We start from the raw sequence: 21,441 nt of genomic DNA, 5'->3' as shown, positions 1-21,441 counted from the left end.
CTGTTTTGCATGAGTGGTAAGGCCTCTGTATCTCTGCTTCCGGATTCTTCCATAAACAGTAAATGCAATACAACCCCCACGAACTGTCTATTTTTTTTGGGGGGGGGGGGGGGGGGTTGGCTTTCTTTGTAGCCCTCACAGAATTTCCGTCATCAACCATTGCTATTTTTCCTTGACCAACCACTTCAATATTTGTTACTCAGTACCCCAGTAGTTTCTTTCTTTTCCAGAATATTCCTGATCGTTGCATTTAGTATGGCCAATTTTTGACAGATCGGATTGATTTTCTTTCTTTTTTCAGCGTCAAAATGAAATGCTCCCCTCCATTCACAGCATGACGTTGCATTCTTGTTAAGCTCATTGACACACCATTAACGGACTTTATCAACAAAGAAAGGGAGAAAAAGCATGTAGCTTACGTGTTTTTTTTTTTGTTTTTTTTTGCTGCCGTAACTCTCATGGTCTGAAGAAATGTATAACCCTCAATAACCGTAGGCTGTGTGTAGCAAGTGTATGTCTCCGGTGACAGCTTTGCAACCATGAGTCACATTCGATTTGGTTTTGGTTGTGAGGTTGTGTGGTGCGCTCAACACCTTAATAGACGTAGGCCGCGCGACATGCCCATCCTTGACGATAAATAAACTCAAATTTGAAAGATGACATTTGAAGCACTCATCATATTTCTTTTGAGAGAAAGAGGCAATTGCATCTTGGTGTGAGAGAAGCAGCGCAGCTGTCAGTTTACTGCGGTTTGTGCTGACGCATTGAGTCATGTGACTAGTGAATCAGCCAATCTCCATTTTTTTTTGTAAACAGATGAGCTTTTTATTGACAGGACAGCAACTTAATTTGTAAACGTAAGGGGCTTTCAAGATGCCCGCACAACAATATGGTGAAATCGATTAATATAAACACTGCCTGTTCTACAACATTACAGCCAATAAAGAAGTGCTGGTCAGACTTTTTTAAATTGCTGCTACAGAAAAGTACAGATCCCTGTAGAGTTCACAAACTTCAAAATTCAAACATGAAACGTGCTTTGTTGGTGGCCAGAGTAGGTATTTCAACTATGCCGCTCATTGAAACTGTTCTGCCCAAAATCTAGTTTAAAAGGTATACTGTGCAGGAAATTGTCGAAAAGGTACCGCAACTATGCATTGAAACTGGGTTGCCTATTGCCAAATTTGATCTTTTCGTGACAGTTTACTTAGTAATAAACTAATGTTTTCTGGAAATTCATGGACCATGGACAAGATCCTACTTTTCATGTATGAAAAGGGCAATTTTTCCAGTCATAATGAATACCTGTACTTCCCACCAACATCAAAATTTAAGTATTCATGAAAAAGGTAACATTAGTGAATGGGTAGTATAAATGAAAAAAAAAAAACACCCAAAATATCTTACAGTGTACCTTTAACTATCTATTTACAGTGTGTTTCACATTATTATCAAATTACACTTTTCACAGATTCATCCTAATAATCAATAAAATGACAGTCATAACTTTCAAGTCATCAGCCATTAGAATACAATTGAAATATTTTTGAATGCAAATTATGATGACTCATTTCATTGATTAGTAGGGTAAATCAGTGAAAATTGTCATTTGCATAATAATGTGAAACACTGTATGCAACTATAATTCTATTGTAAACGTATTATTAAAATTGTAAAACATTAACTAGGCAGCTGTTAAAATGTGAACTGGCAGTATGATTTTAAATTTGGCCAAAGCCAGAGTTGCTTGTAGAAATACAGTATGCAACATGGTTGTAAAAATCATGGTATTTCTGGAAGTGCCCAGGTACATATAGAGTTGTGAAGCAAGTTGACGCTTTAAGCAATCCTTCCGCCTCGATCTTGACAGTCATGGTCCCCGTCGGGATATTCCATCCCGTCCAGAACTGCACCAATTGCAGGAGAGAAGTTGCAGAGGCTGCAATTGGGAGATAAAACAATACATTCATGCATGCATGAGTTGTTATGGGAGCAAGCATTCCTTTTACCTGGCCTTGCGGTCTGTGAATATTCTCCTTCACCCAGGCTAAGTTATCAAAACAGTAGAGTTGTAGGCACTTGGATGGCTGAGTTTAGACATGTTAGTTATTGATTAACCCGATGAAAAATGAAAGCTGAAGAAGGTGTAAACTAAGGTCCCCAACTACTTCAACCTCGAGAACACACTTTGGTATACAGTGAAGGGTAATCAAAGTCGTGATTGTGATACCTGGATATCACCACCAACGCTCCATCTTTTGACATTATCCTGAGGAGTCTGCACTATGGTGCATCACACGCCCCTTGAAAATGAAAACTTTGCAATATCCCACTCTGCTCTTGCATAACTCCCTTGTAAATTTCTACCAAATTTGATTGGTGTAAAAGGTGGCACAATAGGCTTGAAATTTTGAATGTAGTGAATGGGGATTTTTATCCAAAACTGTGCAAAGTGTATTTTGAAACTGTTTTGATCAAAAACAGCACGGACAGTCATTTGGAAGAATGCTTCAGTTGCCCTTCCACTTCCCCAAGACATCAGAACCCCCAAAAATGGCTAAATAATGGCTACATGGGTGTTCAAACATGGCTAAAAGATTAGCAAATGGGGCCAAAAGCCTTTCTCAAGGAAGGCTCTAATAAACAGGCACGGAGAATTTCAAATGTGGGAAAGCGGAAAGGGAACTAATAAACAGGTACGGAGAATTTCAAATGTGGGAAAGTGGAAAGGGAACTGGAGCATTCTTCCACACATGATTCTCATTACTACCACACATGATTCTCATTACTAGTTTTGACCAAAATAGTGTAAAAACTAGAGATGCACCGGATCCTGATTACACTGCTTAAGGTCCTGCCGTATCCGGAACCGGATACCGGATCTTACGAAAGTGTTGAAACACATAGCCTACTCGCACGCGTGAGCCCTTTTTATTACGTCGGCTGAAACTACTTTTTAGACTCATTGACGGCTGCTTCCAAAGGGCTTTCACTCCATGCAGCGATAGGGGTTGTGAAAGACTGAAAAGCCTAGGCTATATAAAAACTAGAGATGCACCAGATCCTGATTTTTAGGATCCTGCCAGATACCGGATCCACTGCTTAAGATCCAGACGGACCTGGACCCTGTGAAAAACCCTACTATCCTACGATCCGGTGCATTTCTAGTAAACACTTTTCAAGGATTTTGCTAAAATAGCCCCTCCACTGCCATTCAAAATTTCAAGCATATTGTGCCACCCTTCAACATCTGAACAAGAGGCATGACACATGTGCTTAGTTTGCCAGTAGCACTCACTCCTGTGGTCAAAATGCTACAGAGCTCTGCCTTGATCACCATCCTCCCCAGCAGATGGGTGGACTAACTATCAGGCATTGTCAAACCACACTCCACCTTCCTTTGGATTAGGGACTTTAACAGCCCCCTCCCAGTGAATAGTTGTAGGTTATCACACCTCCATGGTCCTCAACCTCAACACTGGCTTGCCGCAGGGCTGTGTGTTAAAGGGCCAGTTCAGTCAATTTCGATATGCTGTTGTATTGCTCACGCTACCCTTTACTTGTCAGCACCTGGTGATGCCACATCTTTCGCCTCAGTCCTTTCCGAGATCTGAGCTATTCTAATGGGGCAGATTTTGTTAACATTTAAAAAAAGTCTTAACATAGACCTACTTCGAATATTTTCCCAAAAGGCATTGCTGTTTGCTAGGTGTCCGCTGGTGGTGCATAACCTTTTGGATGTTTTTGGAAATAAATTTAAAAAAAATCTTGAAATGTAAACAAACACCTGCCCCCATTACAATGACCAGGATCTCGAAAAAGAGATGAGTCTGCCTACAGAGGTGAGGTAGAGCGTTTGGTCGGGTGATGCAGAGTAAGAAACCTGCCAAGACCAAGGAACTTGTTGTGAATTTCAGGAGGAAGAGGACTGCCATCCAGCCACTAGTGACCGAGCGTGTGTGTATGCGTGTGTGGAGAGGGTATCAGACTTCTGCCTCCTGGGAGTTAGTGATGCTGTCCCATTTTTGGAAATAAGCTTATTTTACACTTCTCCTCGAGTTAAATGATTGGGGTTTACCATTCTCCTGAACTGCCTGCTGTTCTCTGAGTACGGCGGTCCAAATTTAACCTCCAAGCTAGCAGTTAACATTAAGTCCTATGAGACCAGCTGGCGGCTTGGAGGTAAAATGTGTAGTGCCAAACCCAGAGAAAGGTTGAAAGTACAGGAGAAAAGTACCCAGAACCTAATCATTTAACCTAAAATAAACCTATTTTTAAAAATGGGACAGCATCACTTTAACATCAAGGAGGACCTGACCTGGGGTTTTCAACAATATTGGGCTAGTGAAGAAGGCAGAAAATGCAGCCAAAGGTGAGCCAATGGTAAGGTCAGGACTGCCCTGAGAGAGATATATTGATGCCTACTGCCAACAAAACGTTGTCATCCTTCCCGTGTGAATACCTCACAACAGGATAGACCGAAAGAGACAAGTTGGCACCTCACTTCCCAGTTAAAGTCATGGGACAAGATGCTGAGGCCCTTCTGGATTCAGGCAGTGTTATCACCCTAGTCCGGCCTCAACTGGTGGAGGACCCAAATGGCGAATCAGTAGTGGTGGCGAGCATCCATGGTGACTACCCCACATGCCAAGAGAAAATTCAAATCACCTCAGGGAACATTATCCACTGGTAAGATGCACCGATGCGCATCGGAAAACACTACCTGGTGCAATGGTGTTGCATCGATTTGCAAACGTCTGCATTGGTAAAAAATGCAAACAAACGTGGGATGCATCGTATCTAAAATGCCCTCATCGTCACAAACCAAACCATATCCCTTATAACTTAAGCATGTCTTCTGGGCGTTTGGAGTACTCTAACTTGAAGTTAAATGCGCAGCACCAACAACAAGAGAAAGCCGCCAACGTTGCCGTTTCTGAGTGACAGTAACGCATGAGAGAAAAAAAGCTTAACAGTAGAGATGCACCGAAATGAAAATTTGCGGCCGAAACTGAATAATAATTCATCCCAATTAATCCCCGAAACCGAATATAACAGTCGTGCACCCCCCCCCCCACACAGTTGAGCGTGGTGTACCCACCTGTCTCAATAAATCTCCGCAAAAATTCTTCAGCTCGGCAGTCTTTCTTGGGTGAGGAGTCCGTGTTGCTGTCGGAGTCTCTGTCTGACTCACTGTTGGAGTCGTCGTCTTTCCCTGGCCAAACAACATGGCTCAATATTGCCTTGGGAGAAGGGGGAGAAAAAAAAAGAAAAGAAAAAACTCATTACCAACACTGCCCTACATTGTTTACACAGTACATTCAACCCAAAACATGTCACAGTCTGTTCTTACCTGTGCAGTTAGGACCGCACTAGCGGCCCTGGGGAACAACACCTCAGCTGTGTCTGGCCTCTCCTTTAGCATAGGTAGCACATTGGTCTCCTTCAAGCCCTTCCGGATTTGTTTAACCTGCCTGGAACGTCTCACTAGCACCTGGGGAAGCCAGAGAATTCAATAAACCTTTAATATACTTGCATTTTGTCAAATACTACTTTCCTAATGTTTTTCTATCTTTCCATTCTTTGTGACCATAACGCCAATCAAGATTTCAAAAATGTCCCCAGAATGAAGCAATATACATACAGTAAGTGCGACATAGCTTAAAGGTACACCGTGCAAGATTTTTAGTTGTTTATTTCCAGAATTCATGATACCCATTCACTAATGTTACCTTTTTCATGAATACTTACCACCACCATCAAATTCTAAGTATTCATTATGACTAAAAAAAATGCTCTTTTCATACATGAAAAGAGGGATGTTCTCCATGGTCCGCCATTTTAAATTTCCAGAAATAGCCTTTTTTAGCTGCAAAAACGATTGTACTTGTGCTATAATAGAAAATATTAGTTTATTACTTAGTCTTCATGAAAAGATCAAATTTGGCTATAGGCAACCCTGTTTCAATGAGCAGCATAGTTGCAGTACCTTTTTTGACCATTTCCTGCACAGTGTACCTTGAACTCTTAGCAGTGCAAATAATTAGCGTTTCCCAGTAACATGGTCTCAACTGCATGTACCATTACTTGGCTGACCAACTGTCCCATATGCCTAGAAAACAGCCTTTACAAACACATCATTCACAGCATTCACTAATGTCTAAGCTCCAGACCTCCAAACCAATAGGTGGCATAGAGTGCAGAGTGCTCAAACTTCTCGAAACAGAGTCCTTGCCTTGGTAGTGGATCAACTTAGAGGTCATACACTGGCAAGACGAAGCTCAAAGCCTCACAAGCATCTCAAACCATAATGAATGGAATATGCTTGGAATCGTGGAAGTGAACGTCACAGCAGTTCCGTGTTGGCCACTTAACACTTGTTTTCAACTGATTTTAACCAGTTGCTATGGGTCACCAGGGCACAGTAGACACCCCACACTCCCAGGATCCAATACCACAGCACCCAGCTGTAACACCCAGCTGCAGCTGCCACCTGACGGCGGGTAATAACACCCACGGATACAATTAACAATCAGACTCCCACGGGCGGGCTGATCCAACATCCAATCAATCAGCCTGCAGTTCCAGATCGGCCTTGTGATGTGCTAGGTCTCGGTAGGATGCGAGACATCCACATTTTTATGTTTTTACGCATGTTAAGTGGATATTTGTGCTGGACTCTTAACAAGACTTGAGGCAAGTTTTTGATCTTGTTTCATCGGGAGAACTGTTAAACATAACTCCAATTGGCATAAATTTACAATTAGCTTGCACTATTTACTTAATTGTGTTTGCAGTAGGCCTAATGTCTTTCATTTGTGAAAGTTCAAAGTCAACTAAATCAAATGTTTTTTTTTGTCTCTTAGAAGATTTTCAACCTAACCAACCCTGCTTTTAATAAACAAAAGAAAGAGGATTTTAGTTGTTCCTTTGCGTCCTTGAGAACAAAGCTCTTTGTCAAGTTTGGGCAAAGAACCGAGGGAAACCTATGATTATTTGACACAGACTGAACCTAGTTCTCACCGCATGTTTTAATAGCTTCTGATACAAGTATTGTCGGTTCCCTGAGGACAGCGGCGGAAGATCCCAGGAAAGGGCCAGTTGGTTGATCTGGTCCACCTCAGCGCCGGTCAATTCAGCCTCTCCATCCAACTTAAAACGTTACATTGAAACATTAAAACAAAGTTAGTTTCAAATACACAAACAGTATATTGATTCCACTGCTGACAAACTACTTCATGATAATGCAGCAAAAGAAAAGCTGAGGAACTTTTTACCATTTTGATCGTGCCCCTCAAATCAAAGTCAGCAACGTCACGCACGGTCATTGAAGACATGTCTGCGGTCCCCTGCACGACCATCTGAACAACGGCCTCACTTAGGCCATACAGTGGTGGGCCACCATGTAGGAACGAATGTCCTATGATCCTCCCCGCGACAATGAATAGATCAATGTCTATTATAGACTCAGAAGTGGAAGGCAGGAGGTGGTCATCCTCCCCTTCAAACAGCAAGGTGACGTTGGTCATGTCTGGTAAATGGAAATCACCATATTTTACATTCACTTAAGACAACTCATGCAGCAGAATTGTTCAATTAAGTTATCTCAGTGTTTCCCGCAGGAAATTGCTTAGTCAAGGTGGTCAAGGAGCAGTCGAGGCAAGGGGGGTTAACTAGCCAAAATCACATGGCCTACACATACATATTTAGTTTACGGTGACGGGAGAGGAGAAAATGTGTCTATTGTACAGACACAGGGCCTACAGTTTCCCTTAGAGCAGTGTTGAGTTATGTGCCTTGCTGACTTTGACACCTGAGAAATTTTAAAATGACATAGGCTAAATTCATCTGATACAGTATCTTTAGGCATATTGGTTTTCAAATTAAGAAATAAATGAATGTAGGCTGCAAATATAACACTTTTCAAACAAATAAAGCACAAATGTTGCTTATGCCTTCATTAATGACAGCCCCCCTGACATTCATAATGAGAATTTTCAAAGTGTAGCAAAGAGGAGGAAGGCAGACGTTTTGCCAACAAAACGGCAGTGATCCAATATTGATTCAACAAATCTTCCAAGTTACTCAAAATTTTGTAGCCAAAAGAGGGTAGGAAAGGTTTAATAAGCAGTTTGTTTTAGCCTTTAAGTCAGCTGCAGGAGGCTAAAAAGCCATTCCCTTCAATAGGGCCAGCCACAACTATTGTGAAACCAGTTTGAAGCCCTCAACACACCGTTTGATCTATTTTTAAAAGCTATAGCCCATATTTGATTACATAGAGAACTTCGTTCTTGTTCTTGATTTGAGGGAGGGGCGGGTCTTCCTAGCGTAGCCTTTTATCGGGCATGGTAGGAGTTGTAGTTTAGGTTTTGCGACAAGCTGCACAAGCTGGACAGTTTACTTTTTGAGGAGCATTCCCAAGATGGTGTCCTGAGTTTGCTACTGTAAGGCGGCTGCCTTGACTAGAGAGCGCCGCGGGAAACACTGTATCTGAATGTTTGGCACAACATGAAACAAGCAGTCGCAATTACACTTTGATGCTGACGGTAAAACAGTGACAAAAATGAGACTACAGTCTGATTGGAATTTTCACTTGCCAGAAAACTATTTTACCACTTTGCAGTAAGATTAAAGTATGTCTGTGGGTAATCAACCCCCCCCCCCCCCCAAAAAAAAAGGGGGCCTCACCACTGTGAATGTGGAACCCTTGCTGCAGCTAAATTTAAAAAGTGCCTCTGCACCCCGATCCCGACAGCTGGATCACCTGTGAGATATAGTACAAATAAAAACCCACATTAACAGCTAATACCCATTACAATTTCAAATTAAACATTACTGCATTAAAATGTAATACAAACCCCAACTAATAACAAAATATAGGGGAATACTACAAAGGAAATATATCATCAGCCAAAACTGAGCAAAAACCATTGGTTTGTGGAATATTCATGAATATCAAAAAATAACGGCTCAACACAGTTGAGACAGGGGCAATAAAAGGCAAAGGATAAAAACAAAAGGACCACACATAATAGTTAATTACATTAACTGATGAGAATTGTATTTACGACTGTTAAGTCCTGTCTTGGACATTGTTTCAATAGCTGAAATGGTATGTGTACATTTATTCAAAGTCATGTTTTGGTTTACTTTCTGTGGTGGTGCTTGCAATGTAGCAGTTCTTGACATCGAGCTGGCCATTTTATCACCTGACTGTCCTTAACTGCTAAACTGTTGTCATGAAAAAAGTTTATTTCCATATGGCTTGTAGATGCATAGCCCACATCTTGCGCTATTCCAATCATTGATTTGTTTATTTTTACATACAAAAAGTGGATTCCAAAAAAGTTGGGACACTTGGTATGTGAATAAAAGCAAACTGCTGCCATTTTCAAAATATTTCACCCATTTTAGCCTGGAGACACATATACTGTACACTGCATTCAGGCTCTTGAGATTTGAGGGTTTTTTTAATTCAAAATGTGGGTATGGGTTAATAAATTCAATGGTCCATTTTCAGACTCGTATACCATTTGCAAGACTATTTTCATTTTCAAGATTATTTTCAAAAAGAATGTCATATTTCTAAATTTTGTAATCAAAGGCCCGCTTACCATGCCTTTTGGATCTATTTCAAGTGAGGTGTGGCACATAGAGGAATGTTTAACCACTGCATCAATTGTACACGAGTCATTCTTAATGTGGTCACGTTTTCACTTAGCCTAGTAAACCAGCACCACCTGCTGGATGCGAGTGGGTCTGGCCTCGCATCATTTTCCAATTCTGCCAGAATTCCATGAATCTGGCAAACAAATCACAACGCAGAGATTTGTTGCGAATGAAAGCGGGCCAGGTTTTTGTGGGGGCGGGGGTTCCTCAACAACCTTCCAATGTGTCGATTCATCAGGGCCAGACTAAATTAGACACCCAATCTCACATTTAGGCTGGTTTATCAGGCTAGTTTTCACTAACTTGCCAGGGTAAGACTACAGACAATATCAGTAGGCCTACATTTCATGATCTCATGGATCTATCTACTGCTTTTAATGACATAAATATATGTCTTATATAAGCGCAATCATGGAATTTCAAAGGGAATTGAATATTTTATGCAATAACTGGATAATTATTTCATTTGCATCTTTAATTCTTTCATAAAACAATATTTGCTCCATATTGTAATTACCCGCCAAGCTGCAGTGCAGTGGGCGGGCCCAGTCCACCTCCGGGCTTTTATAAAAGCCGAGAATGTCCCGGCTTTGGCTGACTTTGTTACTTGTGTCCAGTAGAGGGCGCAGTGGAGACTCCGCCTCTTTGCTTCGGAGAAGAGCTCTCTTGTACATTAGTGCCGCGGCCTGAGCTGTCGGAGCATGTCTCCAAGCAGTATCTGGAAGTCATAAGGGTGAGCTGTAGGTTCTGTTGATCACCAAGTTAAGTTCTGCACACCATCAAGACTTATAGCGCTTCAGATGGTCTATAATGATTCTCAACCTTTTTTGAGCAAATTCCCCCTTGACCTCATCATAAGCATTCCAATATCACCTTGACCTAATCATAAGCCTCCCAACGCCCCCATAGTATTGGGGGGGAAAAAAAGTCCCCCAATGGGAATTAAGCCCCGCCGCCACTCAGCTTTATCAACGAAGGGTTCCCCATCGCTCCGTGGAGGACAATAGCGTCCCCGTTGAGAAACACTGGGAGGTGCATCAAACACCCCAAAATTTGGAAACCCTGCCCTGCATTTGCAGTGCTGTTGCTTTGTACCAACATAATGTCCTTTTGAACAGTCTTAAAGGGTGGAACAGTAGGATTGAATTTGTGAATGGGTGACACAATAGGCTTGAATTTGTGAACGGAAGTAAATGGGTGATTTCAGACAAATCAGAGAGGTGTGTTTTTCAGAATATTTCAAATATTCAAAAGCATTTCGTATAATCATTTGGCAGAATGGCTGCTTAGCCATGTCTTCGCTTAGCCATACAACACATGTTGTGTGTGATGTTCTGGGGAAGTGGAAAGGCAAAAGGAGCCAAATGACTTTCTTTGTAAAAAGCAAAACAAAAACAAACAAAAAACACACAAATGCCAAAGCTATTGTGCAACCCCTTGTCTCTGAATAAAGGCAATATACACTACCATAACTTCATGGCCAATATCTAGCAAAGAAACCTTACAGTAACAGCAAAGTGGGATTTAGCTATGATTTGATGCACAAAAACAGGGACCCTGCCCACATCTCCTAAGCAACAGAATGTCCTTCATACACTAGCTGGTCCTTTATGCTTTAACAATTAACATTTAGGTGATTATGCACACAAATGTCTTGTTTTAAAATAAAAATCACATTCATGGTTGTTGTTTTTAAAGTCTGCACTCGCAACCAACCCTACCCAATAAATAAGCAGGCAGCATGAATTTTGGAAAGAAACTACAAGAACATTACACAGTGCACCTTTAAATGCAAGTGACAAACTGAATGAAATCTACATTTGGCACCTCCTTGACCTCCGGCACTGCTCTGCCCTGCACTGCTCTGCCCTGCACTGCTCTGCCCCGCACTGCTCGGTCCTGCACTGCTCGGTCCTGCACTGCTTGGTCCTGGGTCCTCAGGTGCACTTAAAATCAGAAAACAGTGCATTTAATGTCCAAGAGAACACATAGCCCATATTTAAGCATTTGCAAGTGCAACTTAACAATTGTTGTTATATTGGTAATGAGAATAACATCCACTTACACATCTCCACACACGCTGGCGTGGAATTGAAGACTTTCTGGAGGAAAATGCCCTTGGCAAATAGGACAGGTTTGCTGCAAAAAAGTGTTTTGTCAAACCAGATTACCAGAATTCCATTATCAGTGAAGTAAAGGCACGATACAGCAACTCACAGTTCACAGAACTGCCAAGCAGCAAGACACAGTACTACAGTATCTACTTACCATTGGCGGACCCATGTCCTGCTCCTCCTCCTCCACCACTTCAACATCGGATGTTGATTCCTGACAACATGGGTGTTAGATGTAAAAATACTTAACCTTCATATTATACGATAATAATAATAATAATAGATCGTTTTTATATAGCGCTTTTCTTAGTACTCAAAGCAGCTGTTCAATTGCTGAAACGATGTTCAATTCCTATTATCATCCCTGCTTCTCAGGTCTGTTTCGATGTGTCTGTTCCAGCTCCCCCAATCCCACCCCACCCCACTATACAGCATTCTCTATGGTGTTTTGTGTCCTCACCCTCATTTCCATCAGAAGCTTTAAGAACTTCTCTAAGATATCCCCTCATGTTTGGGTGCTACCTATTGGATTCCATTTTAAAATGCATTGCTGGATACATGAAGCAAAACCGGAAAACAAGCCAAAATATGCTTTCCGAACAGTGCACATGATTTGTAAATATGCTGAAAACATTTTGGCCTGCATAGCATTTATGGTTCCTGAGTTGGCAGTGATCATCGCGTTATAACCTACAGTGAGTCCAAGAAGTATTTGATCCCTTGCTGATTTTGTTGGTTTGCCTACTAATAAGGACATGAGCAGTCAATAAATGTAATGATAATATGTATTCTAATATGGAGAGACAGAATATCAAAACGAAAATCTAGAAATTCACTTAAGTGAATATATATAAATTCATTTATTTTTCACTGAGGCAAATAAGTACAGGGTATATACACCAATTTGAAGTCAAATTTACTACCATTTAATACCTTTTTTCACTACCTTTAGATCATTTTTACAACCATCACGGCACTTCATTGCGAGTCTTAACAAGACATTTTTTTGCAAAAAGACGCCCGAAAGGAAGCAGTGTGGCGGGACGGTACCATGCTCCGGGTATCTCAGTCATGGAGGAGAATGAGGGAGAGCACTGGTTAATTACTCCACCCACCAAACAGGCGGGTCGGGAGTCAAAACAACACCTTTTGGGCTAAAAGTCTCACCTAACTTCTTAATTTTTAATCACAATGCTTCAACTAAGAAAAAATAATGGCTCATTTTTCAAAAATAATACCTTTTAAGCAAATTTACAACTTTTAAGGCCATTAAATTTTGCCTTTTGAATTTATCAACTTTTAATTCTTTTTACAACCCCGCGGACACCCTGAAGTATTTGATCCCCTGCCAAATGATAACAATTCCAGTCCCACAGACCAGATAGGCACTTCCTATCAAGTTGTCATCTGAATTTGGACACCTGTACATACTAACATGCATGAAAGACACATTGAAACAGCAGAATCAGTCCATAGTATGAGCAAATCAACCAGACTCCAAACTCATGAACATGGGGAAGGCCAAAGAACAGTCAAAGGACAACAGGGGCAAGATTTTAGACCTGAACAAAGAGGAAATGGGCTACAAAGTCACAAGAAAGAGACTACCGGTAGGTATTAAAGACCCAACTGCTGATGCATTTCTTCCCAAATGTATGGAATACAAAATGACCATCCATCAGCCTGCCTGGGGTTCTATACAAGATAGATTTGACCTTTTGTAGGGATTCAATTATCATGAGAACAGAAAGAAAGCATCCTAGACCGGTATGGGATGAACTAGGCAATGATATCAAAGCTTCTGGGACCAAAATCACTGAGAAAACTATCGGTAGAACTTGATGCCACAAAAGATTAAAATCCTGTAGTGCACACATGGTACCCCTACTTCAGAAAGAACCTGAGCAGTCCTCCTTGAGGTTTGCCAATGAACATCAGACTGATTTAGGATATGATAAGGAGCTGCTATAGTCAGATGAAACCAAAATCAAGCTGTTTGGCATTAACACAATTCAATATGTTTTGAGAAAGAGAACTGCTGCCTATGATCACAAGAACACCCTCCTCACCATCATGCATGAAAGTGGTACTGTATCATTATGGTTTGAGGGTGTTCGTCTGGCACAGGGCAACTTCACATTGTCAACAAATGGATGGAGGGAGACATGTAACGTGCAATCCTGAGTGCAAACGTCCTTCCCTCCACTGCTAGGCTGAAGGTGGGCCATTTTTGGATCTCTCAATATGACAATAATACGCAACATACAGTCAAAGCAACAAAGGAGTGGCTCAAGAAGAACCATATTTAAGTCATGAAGTGGCCTAGACAGTCTCCCAACATTAACCCTATAGTAAATCTATGGAGGGAACTGAACCTCCCATTTGTCAAGCTACAGCCACAGACTATTAATGTTTTAGCGATAGTCTGCAAAAAAAGTGGGCAAAAATCCTTTCTAATATATGCACAAACATAGTCACGAACTAAAAGAAGCATCTGACCTCTGTGCTAGACAACTGGGCTTTGCCACAAAGTACTTTGTGTTCTTTGGCTAGAGGGGTCAAATACTTATTGGCCTAAGTGAAATACAAATAAATTTAAATATATTATTTAACATTATTTTCTGGAATTTCTTTTTGATATTCTGTCTCTCCATGTTAGAATACATATTATCATTCCATTCATAGACTGATCATGTCTTTATTAGTGGGCAAACCAGCAAAATCAGCAAGGGATCAAATACTTCTTGGACTCACTGTATTGTGTGAAACAACCCAAACACCACCAGTGTATTTTTCTTATTTTAGACTATATTGAAATTCAGCACCAAAAACACTCATTTTCTTCAACTGCAGCTTCATGTCAGTCAAAACAGCTTCTTGTAAATTAACATCAACCCGTTAGCACAGAGCCCATGTTACAACCTGTCACTGAAATTGTAATGACCTGGGGCCTCATGTACAAAGAACTGCGTGGATTTCCTACTAAAAAAGTGTGGACGTGAAAATCCTGAAAGTTGCTTACAGACAAAAACGCCCGGATTTACAAATAAGTGCCTAACCAGGTTTTGCCATGAAATCTTGCGCACATGCACGAGCACATGCGAGCCCAACTCTCAGCAATACCTCCTCCCTCAAATATTAAACATGAATGTTCTAATTAGTAAAAAAGGCTCGTGTGCCCTCATTGGTTGAAAGAATGGTGAAAGGAGGGAAAGCGGCGGGAAATGCTTTTCATGAATGTGAGGTGCACTGTGCAAGATTTTTAGTTCTTTATTTCCAGAATTCATGCTACCCATTCACTAATGTTACTTTTTTCATGAATATTTAGGACCACCATCAAAAGTATTCATTATGACTGGGAAAATTTCACTATTCACATGAAAAGGGGGATCTCCTCCATGGTCCGCCATTTTTAATTTCCAGAAATAAACATTTTAAGCTGCATAAATGACGGTACTTGGGCCATACTAGAAAATATTAGATTTTTACTAAGTAAACTTTCATTAAAGGATCAAATTTGGTAATAGGCAACCCAGTTTCAATGAGCAGCACAGTTGCAGTACCTTTTTTTAACTATTTTCTGCACAGTGCACCTTTACTGTGTAATAGCTGCCATCACTGGAAATAATGCTACTGATGGGCATCCAATTTCTTTGCAATTCCAGGATAGTTGCATGAGTGTTTCAGTTTGACCAGCGGCCACTGTGTCAATAATAACATGGCTGACTCTTTTTTTCAATCACGCGTCTCTACGTTCAAATCCACGTCTGACTGGCTGCATTTTCTGCAATAGTATCCTGACCGCATACAGCACATATAATTGCACTCCGTGTGCCAGCAAATGATGAAATGTACTAAAAATGTGCTTACGGCAGCTTTCACAGCAGCTCTGAAATTTGCGTGGAGATCCGCAGCTTTCCATGTCTAGTCAGTCTAAGTAGATCTGGACATGTCCCTGGAAAACAACTTAAGTACCGGTAGGTTTTTTTGTCCGAAAGTGAGCTTCGTACATCAGGCTCCAGGTCTCCATCTGTTACCCAAGGCTGTCTAATGTCATAGCTATGTTTGTATTGTGCAATTGACTCTTTTCAGCAATGAGTGAAAGGGCACATCTCCACAGATGCTTGCATGTTGTTGCAAGACATGTGGAGGAAACTGCCCGTCACATATCGGACAGGTGCGCTGCAAAAAAGTCCAACCAGATTAGAATTTCTGTACTATCTACTTACCATTGGCGGACCCATGTCCAGTTCCACCTCCTCAGCATCGGATGTCGTTTCCTGACAACATAGGTGTTACATGTAAAAAATACTTAACCTTCATATCATACAATGTTGAATTGAATTACTGTTACTATCCCTACTGTTCAGGTTGGTTTTGACATGCGTCTTAAATCAGCTCTAAGTCCTGCATCTATACATTTACATCCCTCGTTTTGGTTGCTTCATGCTTAAACTTCATTTTATGTGATATATTTGATATAAGCCTCAGACCTGATAATGTCTAATGTAGGAGGTTATTAAAACCTGATTGACGTTTGGCACAAAATATTTACCTGGGTGCACTCAGCAATATGCGATACCAGCAGCTGCAGGGGCATGTTGGTGCCACAGTTTTTGCATTGAGATTTAGGCATTCGTTCAAATTCTGCGGCATCCGGCGGGAGGGGAGCTGTGTCCAAGGTCTCCTGTAGAGGCACTATATAAATCAAATTTTTCCCCCCCGCCGTATTGGCCTTAAGCATTTTAACGGTATAACCCTGCGAGCCTTGGGGCAACAGACCCAAGGGTCTCTGTCCACTGCCACCTACAGTTGTTAAAAAAAAGAAAGGGAGAAAGAGACATGAGAAAGAGAGAGAGCTGCGTCAATGACAGGTTTTTGGTGGTCTATGCATCTCTTAATTACACTCGCTCACAATTACTGTATCCCCACACATTTGAGAATTTCTATTGAATTCCTAAAATAATTCCTATAGAATTCCAAAGGCATTGCAGCAAAAGCTTGCTCACAAAGGCAGTGGTGCGCATAATAGCAGAAAGTCCACACGATTCTACCATCGCTTTTAACTTCATATATAAACTACACATGCTTCTAGACATAGCACTGCTGTTATTCAACTGCAGTTACACAAGTCCATCCAGTGTAGCATTCATATTTGTTACAAGTCTGACCGCTCTATAAAGCCCTCTCCATTAAATATCAAGGACTTCAGACTTATGACTTGGACGGACTTGGCACACGCTTTATAACCAAAGCGACTTACTACCGAGGACATAATCATACCCAACATGACTAGCAGATATAAAGACTCGAACTTGTATGCTAATAACTTGACTTGGACCTGACAGTTTTAGTGTGCAATGACCATGGCATGTGAAGTGTAAATATATTTCACTGTCTGTATGAGAGTGAAAAGATTACACACAAAATGAAAATTTAACAATTTGCCCTTTACCAGTACCAGCAGGCCTACTATGCTTTTTTAGAATGCGGCAAAGGGGGGCATGCGTAGCTGTGTGGAGATGGCTACACTGGCTAATGAATTTATGACCAAAGTAGTTGACAAGATTGTGCATAAAATATAAAGTAACTTGTGAAGGACTTTCGGTGGATGTGTCTTTGTGAATAATTTCACATTATCACTTTAACAATTTCACTGTATTACCTTATCAAATTGACCTGAAAGAACACACACAGAAACAGAGGTAGCAGTTTAAATCTGAAAGCAGCTCGGGGGTCTCGCACTCACAGGAAATGGTTACATTGGTTTCTTGCGAGCCCGAGTCTACCAACAGTGGGCTAGGCCTTTATTATCTCATTCTAACAAGTAATTTTCCTATCATGCATATGTAAAACATAATATGATGAACATATATGGTCGCGTCTTCCCCCGGTTCCGTGATGAGCTCCCAGTGGCGTCCGGCCTGTGATGGATAGCTTTTACCAGCCTAAACAAGGTCATAGTTCAGACAGAGTAGCCCAAACGACCAAGGCAGAGATGTTTTCCTGGTGGACCAGAGATGTCACATAACTCAGAGCAAAGGAGAGGGAGAGAGAGAGAGAGAGAGAAAGAAAGAGACAGAGAGAGAATAACATAGTATAAAACTCTAACTAAAGGTTACACTTTTATCACATTGTATATTTTCAATAATACATGTATAAATTTATTAACATAATTCCCTCCTCTTGAAAATATAACCATTATCAAAAATTGTCAGACTTGAACAACTTCTCAAGGATTTTCTGTCCAATCTTCATTAACTAGATAACAGTATTTTCATCATCTCGGCTCAGCAAAAGTACTTCTTCATATTTATGCATATGGACACCAACAACACCAGATATCATGCTACTCATGAGAGATCGTATACATGGGACAATGCATGCAGTAAAACAACAAAACAAAACTAAAATAACCAGAACAGGAGCCAGTACTTTGAGTACAACCTCCAACCAATTCCCCATTAAAAGCCACGAGAATGGGTTCCATGGCTTGTCATCAACCACGTCATCTTTACTCATCGCCGCACCAAGACGTCGCAGCTGTTCCAGGGCATCTGTAACCTCAAAAGAATTTGTGTTATCCGGGATATATGAACAACAGGAAGAATTAATTAATACACAAGCTCCCCCGACAGATGCAGTCAAAAGATCTAGGCAAAGACGATTTTCAAGGACTAGAGTTCGGATAGCACTGACTTCAGCATTGTTTTTCTGCCAGAGTGTTTGAGTTGCATTAATAAAAAGTTCCAATCTATAATTCAATGTTTCAACTCGCAAAAATAACTTTCCAACTCCAAACCAGGGGAAAAGTGACAGAATTACTTTACTGCTTGTTCGCCATAATTTGTGTTCAGCAGGCACATCAGAACCACAGATGTGGTCGTGCTCAGGGGTTTCAAAAACCCTTCGCTTAGTTCTAGGTGACTGGGATGCTGAGACAACATACGTATGGTCAGTTACCTGGGCGGGGGCACATATCCCCCCCCCAGTCGGGAGGCAATTTCAGATAAAGTTTGTGTCCACAGACCCAGTAAACACCAGACAGAACGGGCGTGCCGGTAATACTAACAACAGTCCACACAGGCCACCCCAAACATGGATAAACACTGTTCTCCGGATCAACTGTTTGATTTCCATTCAACTTCCATGGACAAGAAGCAAGGGCTCTGGTCCTCAACATAGGCAATATGGTCTCATTACATCTATGCCTGGGCAATGAACCTAAAAAATCTTTCCCAATTCCAACAAAACAATGAGGAAAAATTCTGTTGCTTCTCACATACACTTCTTCAGCTACAAGACTAGATGCATTAAGTTCAACAAACGGGTGTGTCTCAGCACATAATGTTTTATGACTTTTTAATGATCTTTTTAATCTATCAAAGAATTTGGAGTTAGAGCTAGAAGGATTAGAGAACACAAAATTAGAACGAACAGTAATATTATCCTTGTCAGACCAATTATATTGTGCACAGTATTCTGCAATGCATCTACTACTTCTTAGATCAAAAGGTTTGGCTTCTAAGTTTGGGTGGCTGGAAGATATTGGCATGTAAGAACAGACATAACAATTAGATCTATTCTGTTTTTCTGCTAACATTGTTGCATATCGATACCATGAATTAGTCATGTAAATGTGTGTGATGTTCAGTTCAGACTTTGAACTACTCACCCATTTCTTAATGCGGTGATTTCCCTTGTCCCCACCACAAAACAACCAAATTAACACAATCCCCAGAAGCGTGAAAAGTATACCTTTCCCCAGTCTTTCCATTTTATTTTTTTTGAAGGTTCCAATACCTGTCCGGGTAGGCCCGCTAAATCACACGTGCAGCGGCTGTGCTTCGAGTCTGGAAGACTCAAAGTCACCCTCTTCTTGACGAGTTTGGACCTATTATCCCATGCAACCCCCCACAGCTAGAGGACTACACGTATGCCGGAATTTCCCCTTCGGGTATTTGACACCGTTTGCAATGTGTCTTGTGAATCCAAGAGTCTCTTTCAGCGATTTTCACCGCTGTTGGTGTAGTGAGTAAGACTCGGAAAGGTCCAGTCCACCTTGGATGACACCAACTTTTCCGCTTGATTTCCTTAACAAAAATCCAATCTCCAATTCTCAGTTTCTGGTCATCCTGTAACGACAAAGAAGAATCTGGGACAATGTTAACTTGTTTAACTTCACGTGTTTGAAATGTTTTGTGTAAATAGTCCACTAAATCAGGTGCGTCATCAGGGCAGGCTTTTACATGAGTTAAATCAGGCAGCGTATACGGTCTACCATATAATATTTCAAATGGTGTTAGTGGGCTTCCCAGAGTCGGTGTAATATGCATACTGAGCGCTACTAAACTAAGACAGTCAGGCCACTGTCTTTTAGTTTCTTCCATAGCTTTTCTGAGTTTAGTTTTAACCGTTCCATTCGTTCTCTCCACCAACCCCGCACTGGAGGGATGGTAAGAACAATGGCGTTTCAAATCAATTCCCAAATGTGTACTTAATTTTTCAATTAAAGCATTATGAAAGTGGGCGCCGTTATCACTTCGAATTACAGATACCCATCCGAAATTTGGAAAAATACGATTACAGAGAGCCTTTGCTACTGTAATTGCATCTGCACTAGCAGTAGGGAACAATTCCACCCATTTAGAAAAAACATCAATGATTACCAAACAATACTCGTACCCTTTTGCCTTATGTAATTGTATGTAATCCATGTGAATAACTTGAAAAGGATATTGAGGTTCTGGAAACTTTCCTCTCTTAGGTCTCATATTTCCTTGTGAGTTGTGTTTCAAGCACACCAAGCATTGCGCACAAAACCGCTTTGCAAATGTTGTGAATCCAAAATGTTTGTAACTGTTTTCAACCAGTTTAGTCATTGCAAAGGAGGAAACGTGACATTTACCATGTGTCAATATTGCTGCCCACTTATACATAGATTTCGGAAGAATGGGTTTGCCATCCTCACTAGTGTACAATCCATGTTGTAAAGTGGCACCGTGTTTAAGCCAAGTTTGTCTCTCAGTGTCCGGTGCAGCAAACTGCATGTCTTTAAGCACTTCAGGAGTGCTGTCTGCATCCTGAGACAAACAAACGTCAGCAGCCTCTTTTGCCATTTTGTCGGCCAAGGCATTTCCTCTTGACACATCATCTGTTCTGTTCGTATGCGCCTCACACTTACAAATGGCTATTTTTAGCGGCAGCTGTATGGCTTGCAACAGACGCTGAAGTAAAACTTTGTGTTTAACCTCCTTCCCACTGGAAGTCAAATAGCCTCTCCGTTTCCAGTGCGCACAAAATACATGCGATGCGCTGAAAGCATATTGACTATCAGTATAAATTGTCACAACTCTGTCTTTGTACAATTCACAAGCTTTTGTCAACGCTATAATTTCAGCAGCCTGCGCTGATAGCCTAGAGGGTAAAGCCTCAGAAAACACCAGTTTGTCCACTGTAGTGACGGCATATGCAACCTTATTTTGACCGTGACTATCTTTGCATGCAGAACCATCCACGTAAACAACATCACCTTCTGTAAGAGGTGTATCTTGTAAATCCGGACGTGGTTTAACAATCTTAAAAGTCTCCGTCTCACAGTCATGCATATGTTCTGTACCGTCCGACGGAATTGGAATCAAAGTAGCAGGATTGAGTG

At 41.1% G+C, this 21,441-nt stretch overlaps 1 protein-coding gene across 1 annotated transcript; it reads right to left on the bottom strand.

The window, feature by feature from the left end:
• Positions 1–115: 115 nt before the first annotated feature.
• Positions 116–7,842, bottom strand: LOC134445588 (uncharacterized). Its single transcript, XM_063194640.1, has 5 exons — positions 7,278–7,842; positions 7,024–7,152; positions 5,354–5,494; positions 5,102–5,243; positions 116–1,939 (listed from the first exon to the last, which is right to left on the bottom strand). Exons 1-5 carry the CDS (start codon positions 7,527–7,529, stop codon positions 1,722–1,724), a joined length of 882 nt encoding a protein of 293 aa, XP_063050710.1. The 5' UTR covers positions 7,530–7,842; the 3' UTR covers positions 116–1,721.
• Positions 7,843–21,441: the final 13,599 nt, after the last annotated feature.

Source organism: Engraulis encrasicolus, chromosome 3, assembly GCF_034702125.1.
Source record: "Engraulis encrasicolus isolate BLACKSEA-1 chromosome 3, IST_EnEncr_1.0, whole genome shotgun sequence".
Lineage (NCBI taxonomy): Eukaryota > Metazoa > Chordata > Actinopteri > Clupeiformes > Engraulidae > Engraulis > Engraulis encrasicolus.
This window is presented reverse-complemented; position numbering and strand designations above follow the sequence as displayed.

Coding starts and splice junctions, on each gene's coding strand:
- LOC134445588 (XM_063194640.1), bottom strand. CDS start 7,529: ATGACCAACGTCACCTTGCTGTTTGAAGGGGAGGATGACCACCTCCTG. Junction 7,153..7,277: donor TGAGGGGCACGATCAAAATG/GTAAAAAGTTCC, acceptor TAACGTTTTAAG/TTGGATGGAGAGGCTGAATT. Junction 5,244..5,353: donor GTGCGGTCCTAACTGCACAG/GTAAGAACAGAC, acceptor CCTTCTCCCAAG/GCAATATTGAGCCATGTTGT.